Source organism: Helianthus annuus, chromosome 9 (genome assembly GCF_002127325.2).
Source record: "Helianthus annuus cultivar XRQ/B chromosome 9, HanXRQr2.0-SUNRISE, whole genome shotgun sequence".
Lineage (NCBI taxonomy): Eukaryota > Viridiplantae > Streptophyta > Magnoliopsida > Asterales > Asteraceae > Helianthus > Helianthus annuus.
In genome coordinates, this window is record NC_035441.2 from 28,011,333 (window position 1) to 28,027,917 (window position 16,585).

The 16,585-nt window shown below is 37.2% G+C and overlaps 1 protein-coding gene and 1 long non-coding RNA gene across 6 annotated transcripts; both read left to right on the plus strand.

Annotated features, from left to right (window-relative positions):
• Positions 1 to 605: 605 nt before the first annotated feature.
• LOC110877304 lies at positions 606 to 1,539 on the plus strand. The gene has a single exon (XM_022125453.2). It carries the CDS (start codon positions 649 to 651, stop codon positions 1,396 to 1,398), a length of 750 nt encoding a protein of 249 aa, XP_021981145.1. The 5' UTR covers positions 606 to 648; the 3' UTR covers positions 1,399 to 1,539.
• Positions 1,540 to 6,786: 5,247 nt separating this feature from the next.
• On the plus strand, positions 6,787 to 10,100 carry LOC110877305. 5 transcript variants are annotated; one of them, XR_002556935.2, is made up of 6 exons: positions 6,787 to 7,098; positions 7,683 to 7,787; positions 7,873 to 7,954; positions 9,054 to 9,180; positions 9,262 to 9,369; positions 9,759 to 10,011. It is a non-coding gene; the product is annotated as an uncharacterized LOC110877305 (long non-coding RNA). The 5 variants fall into 5 exon arrangements; XR_004866807.1 differs by lacking the exon at positions 6,787 to 7,098 and having other exon boundaries at positions 7,105 to 7,787; positions 7,873 to 8,701; positions 9,759 to 10,100; XR_002556936.2 differs by lacking the exon at positions 6,787 to 7,098 and having other exon boundaries at positions 7,116 to 7,787; positions 7,873 to 7,960.
• Positions 10,101 to 16,585: the final 6,485 nt, after the last annotated feature.

Here is a 16,585-nt window from a genome sequence, read left to right on the forward strand (position 1 = left end):
TTATGACACACTAAAAACAATAAAACACTATGTACAAATACTAATTATGATGGTTCAATTCTTTTGATTCTCTACTTAATATTTATTTTATATAGATTTATCTGGCCTTTATTTTCATCAAGGTCCAATAAATGTAATTGAAAAACGAAACGAAACGCGACCCCTACTTTATATCGTGGTAGAGAAATTAAATCAAAACCATTGACGGGCCTAATAAACACCCCCCTATCGTACCACGCTTTACGCATTGTGGGCATCATGACTTTTTTGTAACAAACAAAGCCACTTCAAACATATGTACACATTTATCCCACTAATCTATCCTAATTTCTTAGTTTAACTATATACATACTTGTGTTAAAAAATACTTTTTTAAATAGTTTATTTTAACCTTTAAAACTTAGAAAATATCATAGCTAAAACCAGTACATGCAACTTTCAAACATCAAAGTACTAAACTACAACTCACTTTTAGGTGTGTGTAACTAATGCCACACACTCACATTATACACTTTATATATCACAATGTGATAAAACTAAACTTTTTGTGGTCTTCTCAACCACCAATTAGAACTCAATTAAGACACTATTCAAAGCATGAAGGACCACCCCAGACCACTTTTTGTACTATGTTACTATATAATCAATATGTTATATATGTGTTACATGACTCAACTTCCCATCAAACTCATGGTAACCATGGACTGGTACTCGTGGTTGTCGAAAACCAACCTCGACCCGTATTTAGTTTACGAATACGGGCGAACGTTCACGCACAACGAGCTTCAAAGAAGCGACATACACTACTTCACACACGAGTTTCTTCAAAGCATGGGAGTCTCAGTCGCCAAACACAGGCTCGAGATATTAAAGCTCGCACGAAGAAATACTGGAGGCCGTCCCAAGATCGGGTTCTCAAAGCTCGTGTCGGCTATTGCCAAGACTAGAATGCTGCTTTCCAAGAGATTTGGAAGGTGTGTTTCTAGCAAATGTGCGGTCCACACGCCTAAGCCCGACCCTAACCCGTTTCGACCACAGTGGCCCAGTAGTAACCTAAGGAAGAACATGGGGTTTGATGAGGATAACGAAGAGAAAGTGAAGACGACCATGAAATCTGGACCGTTGGATAGAAGAGTACTAGAGAGTTATATGAGCCCGAAACGGGTTTTAAGTGTTTCCGGCCCTTTGGATAGGAAGGTGCAAGAGAACCTTATGGTAATGTACGGTAGCCCAATGGACACTAGACATGGACCAAGTGGTTCAGGCCCAGTTGATCATGTGGTGGGCTACAGTCCAAAGATTGGGATTCCATACAACATGGTGCAGAATAATAGTGGTGAAGTTGATGTGGTGTCTTCACTTTGGTCTTTAATGTTCCAGAATATGAAACCTACCTAACCACTAGTGATGTTGCTTTGTTTTAATATTAACACCAAACATATGTCTTGTCTTTATTTCTAGTTTATGGTTTTAATTTTCTTTTACATGTTGTAATGTAAGTTTTATGAGAATCTATATATGGACATCTATGTTTAGTTAGAACCGAAGAACATTGTTTTCAGTTAGATATAAAATCCAAAGGTAACTGAATTCAAAGAATAACATGTTTTTTTAGTAGAGAAAGTGGCGGCACCCAGGAATTTTTCCATGGGTGCAGAACATTTTTAAAAATTTTAGGCCTCTTAGGTATATAATTAAAAAAATCGGTTCGTATCGGGTCGGTTCATGTAAAGCAGTCTGTTCGTATCGGGTCGGTTCGTATCGCCCCCTAGGTATATAAGTAAAAGAAATCGCGCCATAACGTCCCTACTCATGGTTCCTATTAGAAACAAATTGATCTATAAGTTCATCGTGCCATAACATAATGTTTCAATTTTAATTTTCAACTATTCAAGCCCTAGAAATCGTGTGTAATCACCCTAAAAATCATCTAAACAACGTCAAAACACATGAAATTTCAAACCTATTTAAGAATTTTATTACCCTTTTTTCTCCTATAATGTCAACTAAAATCATCAAAAAAACATAAAAACTTACCGTTTATCGGATTTTGGTTGATTTGGTGTCGGGTGGCGGTGGTTCGCAACTGCTGATGACGTTATGTTGTGGTTGTTGTTGTGTTCGCTGATCGCTGGCAAGAGATGCCACAAGAGAGGGAGGGCGAGAGAAATTCGAAGAGACTATTGGGCTTATTTTAATTATTATAGTTTGAACTTAGGTTGGGTTTGGTTAATGGGCTAGGAATTTGTTGGCTAGTTATATTTAATGAAATAGTGGATTAAGGTATTTGGTATTTGGGTTAAGCTGGGTAGTATAAGTTTATATAATTTAGGTAGTTTTTTTTGAAGAAAAAATCAGAGTGAGTATACGAAAAAAATTTAAAATATAAATTGATAACATTTTTTTTTACCTAAGGTGTGCGGACGAAAAGCTACAAGGGGTGTGGACGAGATTTTCAACGGAAAATAGCATTAATTTTTTTTTCGAGGGTGTGCCCGCCCACCTTGGGTTGGGGGTGGGTCCGCCCCTGAGTACGGGGCTTGCCTGAAAAATATTTTATAAATATGTATACGGTTACCCAAAACCTAAAAACACACCCCCATTAGGTTTTTGGGTGATGGTGGGTGTTTAGTTTTTTTTTTCTTTTTGTGTAATGGGTTTATTTTTAGAAGTCTTTATATACTTCTTATTTTTAAGAGCCTTTGTATTTAATCCTAATCCCTTACTCCTAAATTACATTCAATTAATAATAATAATCTACCATTAGGAATTGAACTCATATTAGCCTCTAGTTCTCTTTCACCTGTGCAAAACTGGAATGGCCATTAATTACTTAATTAGGGTTAGGGGTATCATTTTTACAACTGTTAATTGATATGGTTAACGGATTACTAGGCTTATATTTATTCCTATGGGCCTGACCAAGTTGGCCCAAAACTGATACAAGTTTATGCTTTAAGAATACGTGTTCTTCCTTTAGCAACCTAAGAAAATTTCTTTCTTACGATTTTTGGTACACAGATATATATTCCTACAATTAATTAAAGTAAAGAAAATATAGTGTACATTTGGTTTAGTTTGGTTTGGTTCAGTTCGGTTCGGTTAGATGTGGGTAGAGTAGGTTAACTTGTTCGGTTTGGCTACAATATAGCTTTGGTTAATATATCGGTTCAATCTCGTTATTTCACATTTTTATCTATCCCAAGAACTAAACTTGAAACAAAAAAATGGTGATAAAAAAATAAAAAAATTGATTCAGCTAATTGGTTCCTTTTTTACGGTCTAGTTAGTCAGTTTTTCTAGCTCACCCTTGTTTTTTTTAATATGGGGCCAGAGTATATTTCATTTATAGTATTGGTATCGTTAGGTTGTGCCAAGTCAAATCTGCTCCTTGGTTCCATGTCCAAGGATTGCCTTATTATAGTTTTTTGATTCCTGGGCCCGCTCAAACTCGATACATCCTATCGTTTTAACTAGAGTTAAATGCCATTTTAGTCCCTGTGGTTTGGGCTGTTTTGTCAGTTCAGTCCAAAGGTTATATTTTTCGCATGTGGGTCCAAAAAGATTTCATCGTTGCTATTTTAGTCTACTGGGTTAACTTCATCCATTTTTTCTGTTAAAGAAAAGGGTAATTCGGTCATTTTATGTGTAATTCTTTGAACTACAAGGACAATTCAACCATATAAAAGGGCTGAATTCTCTTTCTCGTTAACAGATTTAGTGGATGAATTTAACCCAGTGGACTAAAATGGCAATGGTGAAACCCTTTTGGACTCACAGGCTAAAAATGAAACTTTTGGACTAAAGTGGTGCAAATTGGCTCAAACCATAGGAACTAAAATGGCATTTAACTATTTTACCAAAAACATTTTAATGCTTCAACAATAAGAAATCTAGGGCGTTTTGACACGGTGAGCAAAGAACCAGGTCGTAACCAAATTAACCGATATAACCAAACCGAATTAACTAAACCAAACAATTAACCGATGACTTGGTTAAGACATAACCGATTAACCCAAAACTATGATCCGGTTTCGATTCTAGTGAGTGGCATGATCGGTTAACCGATAACCGAACCACTATATTGCCATCAAATACTTCATTTTCTATTCATGATCGATTAACTGATAACCAATACCTATGATTTGATCTACTTTCATTCATGCAGAGCTTGCAATGTTTGGTGGTATTTCTGATTTTATCAATCAACAAATTGTATCCATGAATAAAGTAAAAATAATCCAAGACCAAACCGTTTGCTTCCAAAAGGCAACCCTGTTTGCCATACCCATTGCAATTCTGCTTCTGTTAGACTAGAAGGTATGGGGGCCGGCTTGGCCCGGCTTGGCCCGGCGCCGGACCCCCACACCGCCCCCCTGGTCCGGCTTTCAGCTCAAACGGCCACCCACCGCCGGGTGGGCCGAGCCTCAATTCAAAAAACTAGCCGTTGAACGGCTCTTTTCAATAAAAAAAAAATTCATTTTTTTCTATAAAATCATCCACTTTCAATATTATTTCCCCACTTTCAACCCAAAACCCTCTCACTTTTATACCAATTTCTCCCTACTTTTATAAAAAAAAAATATCTTTTTACCCACAATGGCTTCTAATCCTTGGTGGCCCTCGTCTTCGGATGACGAAGAGGAGATGTTTTTCGCAAACGCTGTACTACGGGCGGGAACACTGTCCCGGTTGATCCCCCACAACAGGATTTAAACTCGTTCTCGCTAACAAACGACTTCACGCATGCAAACCTTCAACAAGATTTGGTAGAACATATTTGGAACAACGTTAACATGGTGGACGATGACGGAGCCGAAGACGAAGACGAGTAGTGTGTTTGTTTTAAATTTTTAAATCTAGTCTTTTTTTATTTTTTAGGTTATGTAATTTTTATTTATGTAATGAATTTTATTATCTTCCTTTTAGTAGTATTTTTATTTAAATTTTGAATACTTTTTATAAAAAAAAGTTAAATAAATAAAAGTAAAACAATTAAAATGAATTAAACAATAAAAAATATTTGGTGGGGCCCCATCCTCCATCCCCCTCCATCTTTAATTTGGCTCATCCCATGCTAGCCGCATATGTGGCGCCTACGTGGAGGCTCATCCCCATGGGGATGAGCCAAACCATACCTTCTAGTCTTATTGGTCTTAATACATGCGTTGGTTAACCGATCCATAACCCAACCAAAACCACTTCAAAAACCGAATAACTGAAGTTTTTGGTTTTGGTTCGGTGGGAGTTCAAAACTGAACTGAGTCAAGGCTGGCTGGCTCAACCTTCTTTTTAAGGCCCAAATCAGATTCTAAAATCAGGGTCCCTTTCGTTAGATTTTTTTTATTGCTTAATATCCTAACACACATAAGTATATAACTATGATGACACACATGTTTTGTATATGATTTTTAGGGGTGTTCATGAGCCGAGCCAGGCCAAGCTCGGGCTCGGCTCGATTATAAACCGAGCTGGCTCGGCTCGGCTCGGATTTGAAACCGAGCTGAAAATCTAAGCTCGGGCTCGGCTTGGTTTTAAACCGAGCTAGCTCGGCTCAGATTGGTTTGGCTCGATTTTATAAAACAAAACTAATATATACCTCTTAAAATTTAATAACCTAAAATATTATTCAATAATTTAAAAGAATATATTCAAAATAAGTTCAACCTAATACAATTCAAACCAAAATCAAGTTTAACAACGCAAAATAAGTTTTAATTTCAATAAAATACAATATTAGTTCATTAGTATGGCAATCATTCTTCAAATATGCCATAAATATCAAATTACAAACCTATATACATGTAAATAATAATCAGGTTTTTTGTAATATATTATAATGTATATTAAATTAAAACTTATTATAAGTAAAATAATTCGAGCTAAACCGAGTCGAGCTACAAAGCGAGCCGAACCGAGCCAGCTCGGCTTGTTACGAGCCGAGTCGAGCTAGGCTCACTTGCTAACCGAGCCGAGCCGGCTCGGCTCACTTTTAAACCGAGCCAAATCGAACGAGCTTTTTCCGAGCTAAAATCCGAGCAAGCTTCGAGCAAGCTCCGAGCCGCGAGCTTTTTGAACAGCTCTGATGATTTTCAAAGTGCACAAAATCCACAAATTAGAGTTTGGAATAATTTTTTATTAATAAAAAGACTTTGTAACTTGTAAAGTAAACCAATTATTTACTTTACTTGTCAAAACTGAAAGATAAACGAATTTAAATCCTAGAAAACTTATTTATACATTATAAATTATCAACATATTCATGTATAGAGTTGTTGTATTCTATGCTTAGAGAGATTTTCAAAAAAGAATTGATATAATTACACTTTTAACCTAAAACTATTTTGTTTTTTTTACTTTTAATATCAAAACTTTTTATCTTTGTCACTTTAACCTAAGAACTTTTTTACTTTCAACTTTGATACGCTATACTTTTCATATTTCGCAAAAAAAAATCGGTTTATGTTTTGTTCTAAATTTTGCGAGTTAATACGGCGCAACGTTCATGTGTGGTTCAACATTTTTATGTTTTGTTTTACATTTCGTTCTAAATTTTGCGAGTGACATTACGCAACGTGCGTGTGTGGTTCAACTTTTTTTATGGTCGTCTATTTTTTTCCCGTTTGATAGGTTTGTCGTGACACACGGGTCCTAAATCGACTTAGGTGGTGTTTGTTTTTTTGGAGAAGAGATTCCTGACCACTTATGTCTGTCTCGTGCAGATCACGCGCAGACGTATGGGTTTGCAGACTGTTTGTTTTCTATAAGACCTTTTATTAAAAAACATCTGGGTATTCTCTTTTTGGTGCACACTTGGATTGTCATCTTCTAACCTCTTCTCCCTTTTCTTTTTACCTTGTATCACAAAACACATAGGTTCAAAACCCTAGCACACCTCCTCCATCACCTATCTTCCACCCCTCCACCGCCGCCGGCCTCCTTCCTCCACCCCTTCACCGCCGCCGTGGCACTCCACCACCTCAGCCAGCCGCCGTCAGTGGCGGATTCATTAAGGAGGTAGGGTGGGCCTGTGCCCACCGTCCGCTCCCTCCGGGCGACCGGAGTTTCTCTTCGTTTGAGTACTTCAGGAAGAAACAGGTTCGAACTTTGACCCTTCCAGTTATCTCAGTAATTGGTGTTTTGTTGTTGTTTTCCGGTAGAGGTCGGAGATAATATAGAAGACGAAAAATGGTTGAAATAGTCGCCAGAGGAGGAGGAAAACTGTTTTTTTTTTTTTTTTTAGAGAAACTTTAAAATAGAAAAGTAAAACCTGACACTTTTTCTTAGCTTGTCTTTTCCATCTTCAATTTCTTAACATTTGTTTCATTATTATTTATATATACTCTAATTTATAACATTTCTTTGCAATAAGGGTTGTAAGTTATGTTTATTGGCTTGTATGTGCTATGTGTTGTTGTATGGTACAACCTTATTTGATTTTATGGTCTACGTGTTTTGTTCTGCTTTAGCTATTGTACACTTTTTCTTCATCATTTCTTTCTCTCTTTTCACTCTCAATGAAACCCTCAATCTCTCTCTCTATTGTCCTCCTTTCTCTCTCATCGCCATTATGTTGTCTTACATTTTCGCTATGAATATAATGTATACGAACCCCAAGGAGGCAATCGATTCGCCTTTTAATTTAATCTCAGTGTGTTGCAAAACCAATGAATCGAGTGTAGGATAACATGGAGTAGGGGGTGGAGCTCAACATCGTACGATTGTCACCGTGAATTTGGTTTGTAATTTGTTAAGATCTGACTGCTGGTTTCTTTTTCTTTTATGAGGTAAAGTTAACTGCTACTTTATGGATTTATTATGTTTAGGTTTTTGTTTTTTTTTTTAAATTTGAGGGTTTTGGTGACAATGCAGTTGTTTCTTTTTTGTTGATTTTGAGTATTTTGTGGTTATTGTGGAGCAATGCCTATACTGCTTGATCGATTCGCCAGGCCTTGTAAGTGTATGCCTTTTTAATTACTTTGTTGAATTGTGAATTGTTGTTATGTTGATGTGAATTGTGTGTGGTTTAATTGGATTTGTGTTGGGTTATTTGGTTAAAAATTAGAGTTTTGCTTTTTTTGGTGTTTAACTATTTGGAAAGGTATGATATTATTCAAGAGAAACTATAAATTACTTCATACTTGTCTGTGAGTGCTTGGTTGGTGTTTAACTAATAGATAGATAAATGATGAATTTTGACATCTTTTAGAGAGTTATAGATCAGGAGATTATTTGAATTTGTATGGGTTAGGGTTTTTGAAACTATAGAAAAGGTTACTTTCAAGGGCCACCATTAGACCACCCGTAATGGAACCCCTTGCCGGCGTGATCCCCCCCAAAAGACGCCCAAAAACTCCGCCCTGGCCGGCGTGATCCGGCAAAATCCCCCGCAGGCGTTTTTTGAAACACGCTTGGATCAAGTTGCTTTGGCCAATCAAAGCTTATCTTCCTTTTTCATTTATTTAATCTTCCAATAGTTTTTTTTTTTTGGTTTTTTTATTTTTATTTAATTCTTTACACCCATTTATCATAATGCCCACATCCTCACTACACCCATTTTAGAAAAACACCCAATAATGCCCCTTGCTGACTGGGTTGCCACATGGCGCAAAACGCCCAAGGGTGGATCTTGCCCACTACACATGGTCTTAGAGTGGTTATAGCTGGAATATGCCATCAATGTTGATGAAGCGACATTCAGGTGCTTAATTTGATGATTTTTTGGAATGAATTGATTGTTAGATAATATGACATAATTTGTTCTATTTTTTTAGAGGTGATAGCTTTTGGGATGATGGGTATGATGTACAACAAAGGGTGCAAGTTTATTCAAGTTTGTCAAGAGTTATTAAAGTAGGTGGGATGGGCAACTTTTATGTTTTTTCGGAGATTAACTGGAAACGATCATGCAAACTTTTTTATATGTCAATAGCATACTTAACCACTAATAAGAATTATCATTGTTTTAAGTTGATCGGAAGGTTAGCGGGTCAGTCTACTACTTTGGGCTTGTAGGTATTTTTGTATTTTTCAAGGTTGCTTATTTTGTGCAGCGGTTCAAGATATCCGCGATAAAATCTCAGGTGCGTTAGAAGCATTTTCTAGAAGAAATTTGTCAGGGGTGCCCGACAAAGTTCGTGAAACAAGATTTCTGATCATGTACCATCCTCAAAAGATGTGGTAAAGATGCGACTGTTATATATCCGTGTACGACTCTCATTCTTCAACTTAAAAACAGCTAATATCTGTTATAATTGCAAGGAGATGCGATCCAAGAACTTGCAAGAAAGAATGATAGAAACTATATTCAAGTAGCAGTTTTGCCATATTATCAAATTGACGCCTATGTTTGCACCGCTACCATACCAGGTATGTAAACGGTTGGACATGATTCAACCCTTAAAATCGGGAAAGCAACAACCATCTTAAGATAAACATGATCTATTTAAATTGGTAAATTTGGCAAAAAGAATATGTATATAACAAATTATAGCTCAATTGGCTAAAGCAGGTATCGACACAAATGTCTAAGTTGGGTAAAACAAATACTTGGATGAAACTGATCCAACTGTTAAAAGATCACTCAAACTGGGCTTTAGTTGTAACTTTGTGTTTTTGCCTCAAAAATTAGAATTGATTGCTTGAGATTTCTAATATGATAATTATGCATCATGGCAATCTGTTGTTATTAACTTTTGAGTTGTGGTTACTTTTATATAAAGCCTAAGAATTTGATAAGTGTTTTGTTGTAATTTAAGGAATAGGGTTCTGGCGACCCTTCAGTTTTCCGATGAAGTTTTGGTCAAGCTTTGTTCTTCGGCGAGGTTTCTGCCCAGGATAACACCGGCGTGGTGGTTTTGACTGATACATTACTGATCTCGAGCATGTTGTTTTCCTCATGAAACATGCCTGTTTGTTTTTGTAATTCAACTTGATTGATGTTTTTTAATTTTTGAAATGTCAAAGGTTTGACATGGTTAATGTTTAATGCTATCCAACATTGGGCTTCCATTGCGCTTTAATTTGTAAGCCCCGGCCGTAACGCGGCGGAGGGTTCCACCTAGTTTGTTTATATTTATAAACATAGGGTTATTTTGTTATTTATTTTTCATAGTAGTTATTATAATTGTTTCTGTTTTTTCTATATATTTTTCTAAGTCAGAAGTGTTAAACCTAATTAGAGAATCGAAGTTGCTAAACTTAATTTGGTGAGGTCTTAACTTGAAGTTATACGACGGGTATATTTTTTGCATTCTATAGAGACAAAGAATTATAGTTTTATTTGTTTTGTTTAAGTGTGTTAATAGTTTTATTTGTTCTAGAAGTTAATAAATCAGTTTATTTAGTCCATTCAGCAGCTTGCAAAAGTTTAAAAACAAACAGTCTTCTTCTTGCAGATTGCAGATGTTTGGTCCACCTCTTCTGCTACAGATGTCTGCAGATGTGGTCCGCAGACTGCAGACGTTTTACCTCTGAAAAAACAAACAGCACCTTAGTTATTATTTTCTATGTTTTATGTTTCGGTCTAATTTCTCCGCATTAACACGTTGGAGGTCGTTAGCGGTGCTGTGGCCTTGGTGCTATTTGTCACGGTTTTACGCCCCAACCACAACACGAGGGGCTTAATATTAGTTCAAATCTAATTTGTGAAACACAACTAAAAAATTCACAAAGATGCATAACCTTATTGTTGAGAACACCAAACTTGCATAACCTTATTAAAATAAGCAAAAATGATGTATAATTTTATATATCATCAAGAAAATTGGGGGCTCTCTTAGATGTCTAAGCGACAATTTATTATTTTATACAGTCAAGTTACCCCTAAGGCAAACCAACTGACCAATGTACACATGTAGTTTTCAATAGAAACTTTGACAACAAAAATCATATATAAGGAAAATATATTATAATACAAAACAAAAAAAAATCCACTATATATTTTAGGGGTTGGTTTATTCTACAAATGCTCTTAAAATAAGAAGTATAAGAATACATTATAGAGTGACAAGTGTAAAAATTGGGGGCTCTCTTAGATGTTTAAGCGACAATTTATTATTTTATACAGTCAAGTTACCCCTAAGGCAAACCAACTGACCAATGCACACATGTAGTTTTCAATAGAAACTTTGACAACAAAAATCATATATAAGGAAAATATATTATAATACAAAACAAAAAAAAATCCACTATATATTTTAGGGGTTGGTTTATTCTACAAATGCTCTTAAAAATAAGAAGTATAAGAAGACATTATAGAGTGACAAGTGTGTAAGAACCTAAAACCACTACACCACCACCCAAAACCTAAACACCCACCCACCACCACTCAAAAACCTAAACCCTCCACCAAAAAAAAAAACTATACCTCACCGACCCCCCCCCCCAAAAAAAAAAAAAAAAAAAACCTAACCCCTTCCCCTCTCCCCCTCAAAAAAAAAAAAAAAAAAAAAAAAAAAAAAAAAAAAAAAACCTAAACACCCCCTCCCCTCTAGAGGTGTACAAATCGGTTTTTTTTTTTTCAAAAACCGGTTTAACCGAACCGGTTTTTTCATCCAAAATGAAAACCAGTTTTTTTATAACGGTTTCGGTTACTAACCGGTTTTTCAAGTCCAAAACAATAACCAACCGGTTGGGATTGGTTTGTAACCGGTTTTTGCAACAAAAAAAAAGGTTTTTAATCGGTCTTTCAGATCAAAAATTATAACCGGTATACAACCGGCGGTTCGGTTGTAAAACCGGTTTTAAAAAAACGGTTTCGGTTTTTTTCCCGGTTTCGGTTCTAAAATCGGTTTTTTTGTACACCTCTACCCCCCCCCCCCCAAAAAAAAAAAAAGTCTAAACACCCACTACCACCCAGAAACCTAACCCCCCCCCCCCCCCCTCCCTGAAAAAAAAATTATTTTTAGATTTTTGGGTGATGATAGGTGTTTTAGGAGTCTTTGTATACTTTTTACTTTTAGAAGGCTTTGTATTTGATCATAAACCTATATTTCAGATAGTTAGATACATTTTTCTTCACAAAATGTTATTGCCACTTTTTCATGAGAACATCTCCAACTCCAGGGGTTTTAACGACGCCACCCTAGTTGTCAGATCAGACCCATTCAATATCTAAAAACAAATAGAGTAAACTGTCAAAATAGTCCTTAAAGTTTGGTTAGTTTTAGCACTTTAGTACAAAACTCAAACCTTTTGAATCTAAGTACCCGTGGTTTCAATTTTGTTACCATTTTCATCCAAAATTAAAATCTGGTCAAATTTTTCAGTTAACATCCAATTTTTTTTGTCTTTTTTCCCTCCCTTTTAATGAAGGGCAAAATGGTCTTTTAATGTTTTATTATAACAAATTAAAAAATCTAACCATTTTGCCTTTCATTTAAAAGGAAGAGCAAGACAAAAAAAAACTGAATATTAACTGAAAAATCTGACCAGGTTTTGCTTTTGGATGAAAATGATAACAAAATTGAAACCACAGAGACCCAGATTTAAATTGTTTTAATTTTGGATTAAAGTAATAAAAGTGAGAAAACCTCAGTGACTATTTTGACTGTACTAAATATTTTTGATGTATGTAAATCCCGATAAACACAAACAAACGGGTCCTCTAGTTGCCTCCATCCGCCATCGTGGCGTTGTTGGTGTTGAAGAGACACCGTTGGAGATGCTCCCAAATACAATAAGCCTGCTGAAATAGACTTGCAACCAAAGACATTGACAGGTGAATACGTAATTGTAGCTTTTAAAACCTTTACTTATTCAAACACTCGATTCCCTCATGGCCTCATTTACATATTCTTCCACATGGCCCAACTACTCCAGGCTGCTATAAGCTAAACAACATCCGAATCATCCTAAAAGACTAGAATGCAACAAAATTTGATATATCATATCAATATATACTATATATATTTTGATTATTTATTGATTATTGTAATGGCTATTGTTTCTCATTCATCACTCATGAAATTCAAAAAGAAAAAAAAATGACTAACTTATTTGAATAAGTTACAAACCAAGCAAAGAAGGTGAGATATAAAATCTGCTGAAGAGAAAGTTTTTATATAATATTGAATGATTAAACCATTAATTCAAGCATTTTTATAGATCTGGTCAAATTTGGAAAACTAAAATCGATAAATTATTTTCCTGGTTAATGTGTAAATTACTTATATTATACATTCACGGGTTTTTAGTTTTTACATAGAAAATTAAACGGTTTAGAACTTGTAATTTTTTTTTTTGAACGGCCAACGAATCCTCCAAATGGGCTACTGGCGAAATTCACCACATCGGGATACACTCGCCTTCCGAACCGGGGAAAACCCTCACCTAGGGCCGAAGCCCGTGAACACTCGCCCGAAGGCACGACAGTGCGGTGAGGTAAAACCCGCTCAGTTCAAGGATCGAACTAGCGATCGCCGCCTACTCGCCTAGTCTCCCATCATCACCAGGTGCAGGGGCGGACCCACATTGGTGCCACCGGGGTCCCCGGACCCCAATCTTTTTTAAAAAAATAGTAGATTCGGTATATTAAATTGTATATGTACCCCATAGATACAATAAGGTGGACACCATAGAAATAAAAAGAAAGCTGGTGTAGTGGTAAATCTTCTTCTTTTCCACCAAGAGGTCATGGGTTCAATCCTTGATAAGCCCATTTTTCTTATTTTTTTAAAATCTAGTTCAAAGTAACCTCACTTTAACTCGACCCGAACGAGGACCAACCCGAAAATGGACCCCATTGAAATAAAATCCTGGGTCCGCCACTGACCAGGTGCCGCAGAAACTAAATGCTAGGGGCAGGAATTGAACTTGGGTCACTTAGAACACAAGATCTCTCCCTTACCACTCCACCACTAGCTCATTGACAGAACTTGTAAATTTTGAAAAAAGAAAAACAATAAGTTTGAAATCGAGGCTTTGAATAATGAAATTCCTAGAGGGTTGGGCTTAACTGACAAAGTTATTGGAGATAAGATGTTGTTTTTTTTGTGCTCAAAGGTTAGAGCATGTCAAAGACAAATTTAATGTAAGTTAAACGTTAAAAAATTGTGTATGAAATTCCTGTCCCAACAATTAAAACAATGCCCACAGATTAAGCAGCCACTCCGATTTTTGTGTGCCATTTACTTTTCTAGTAGCCTTTACAACTGGATAAGCATGGACCCGGGGTCCATATGTCCCAATGACATGGGTGGCATCACGAATAAGTGGTAAGGGTCAAATCTACTTTTGTGCTAAAATTGCACTAAAAGATCTTAGGAGTCAAAGTAACTATGAATGGACCAAGGTACATTGTTACTTGTACCTTTTAAACTTTGCAAGTAATCATCATTAAAGTGTTTGATTAAGTAGGGACCTAAAGTTTGTAACAAAATGATAAGTGATCAATTAAGGGGCCGTTTGTTTAACTCTTAATAAGGCTCTTAAAGGTTCAGACCCTTTACTAGTTCAACACTTAATGGTTCAGATTGTTTGTTTCGCAAGCAGATGTCTGAATGATTCAGACATTTGCATCTGAACGGTTAAGTATTATACTGCCTCTTATGGTTCAAACCTCTTACTGGTTCAACACTTAATGATTCAGACATTTTACTGGTTCCCACTTAACTATTCAAAAGTTGCCAAACAACCCTATGTTTTGGATCCATGGATATTTTGGGGCCTACTAACCAAATTAGGCACTAGTATAGATATCTTTGCTTTAGGGGGGGGGGGGGTGATATGTCAAAATGTTAAACTAACCCATATAGATTTTTTTACTAACCTGATGTATAGAAGAACTGATTCCGGGTTAAAAAACCCGTAGGTTTGTACCCGGTTCCATAATTTGTAAAAAAAATAGGGTTCTACCCGGTGTTAACCGATAATTATACTCTACAATTATTGGTTTGATATTTTGTAAATCAATATATTTACTTGTATGATTTGTATCCATTGTTTTCATATTTACCTATTCTCCTTGTAACTATTTATGTACGTTCTGTGTAATGAGAAAGGCAAGGCATTATACTACTTTACATGGTATCAACCTTCTAGGGCTTGTTCTCGAACACCCCTTTCTGCCGTCCTTTGTCCTGTTTTCGATCAGGCTGTTCATCTTTGTTCCCGTTCTTTTTGCTTCACCTCCTCTGTCACTATGACTAATAAAAGTACTCCCGAAGCCGCCACTTTCAAACCCCTTCACCCGGTCTACACTGTTTCGAATATCCAAAACAAGGTTCGTACACTTGATGGCACCAAAGTCTCGTATGCTTTATGGGTCAAACTGTTTACCATTCATGCCAAAGGGTACAATGTGCTCTGCCACATTGATGGTACGCCATCGCCTGCCAAAGACTCCGCCGATTTCGCCGAATGGGAGAACGTAGCTCCATTGTTTTACAGTGGATATACGGAACTCTCGCGGACGATCTTCTCGTTCGTGTTATGGCCGATGAATCCACAGCATTGGATGCTTGGAAACGGGTAAAAAACGCCTCTTTGTGAATAACAAAGGCCCCCGTGCACAAGCAACACGAACTAGCTAACCTTACCCTAGCCTCCATGCCGAGTCTTGATGAATATTGTCAAAAAGTTCGCGACCTAACCGACCAGCTTCATGCTCTTGATTTTACGATGAACGACCAACAACGTGTGCTCCATCTCGTTAAAGGTCTTCCGTCCGAATTCGACACCATTGCCTCCATACTCAACAACTCCCTGCCATCATGGGAAGATGCCATCGACCAGCTCCTCTCTGAGGCTGGCCGTCTTAAAATCCGAGACGCCGTCACTAAAAACCCGGTCGTTGCTGCTGCCATCCCGTCCCCTCATCCACCTCCAAACTCTAACCTCCACACCCCTACCAACAACCACTCACCGCCACACCACAACAGCCCAAACAACCCTCCCACTCACCATCGCCCGGGCCGCCAATACAACAACAGACCAAATAATCGCCCATACCGATCCAACAACACTCGCAGCCCAAATCCTCACCCTAACCGTAGCCCACATACACAACACCCATATCCAAACCACCCTCAACAGTCACCCTACTACCCCCCCTTTTTGGGCACCCCCTTACTGGACTCCTCCCCCGTGCCCGTACCCCACTCAAAACTGGGCTCAGTCGTGGCACCCTCCGGTCTCTTCTCAGTCCCCAAATAATCATGGCAACCGTCGGTCGGCTCAAGCTAACCTTGTCGATGTCGATCCTCTCGAACCAACTCAACTAGCTGAAGCGGTTCATGCACTCTCAGTGGACTCCGGTGAAAGCACTGACCAGCGGAACTTCGACACATGTGCATCTTCTCATGTTTCATTAAATAAAAATAATATTGACACGTTTTCTACGTTTGCACCAATAGCGTCAATAATTGTTGGCACTGGCAATAAGCTTCCAGTTATGGGCTCGGGTCACTCAACCCTCAACTTTGCCTCAAAACCTTTACATCTTAAAAACATCCTTTTTAATCCCAACATTGTCAAAAACCTTATATCTTTTCGACAATTTAATATTGACAATTACACATCGATTGAATTTGACCCATATGGTTTTTCTGTGAAGGATTTCAAGGATGGCACGATCCTGCGCCGT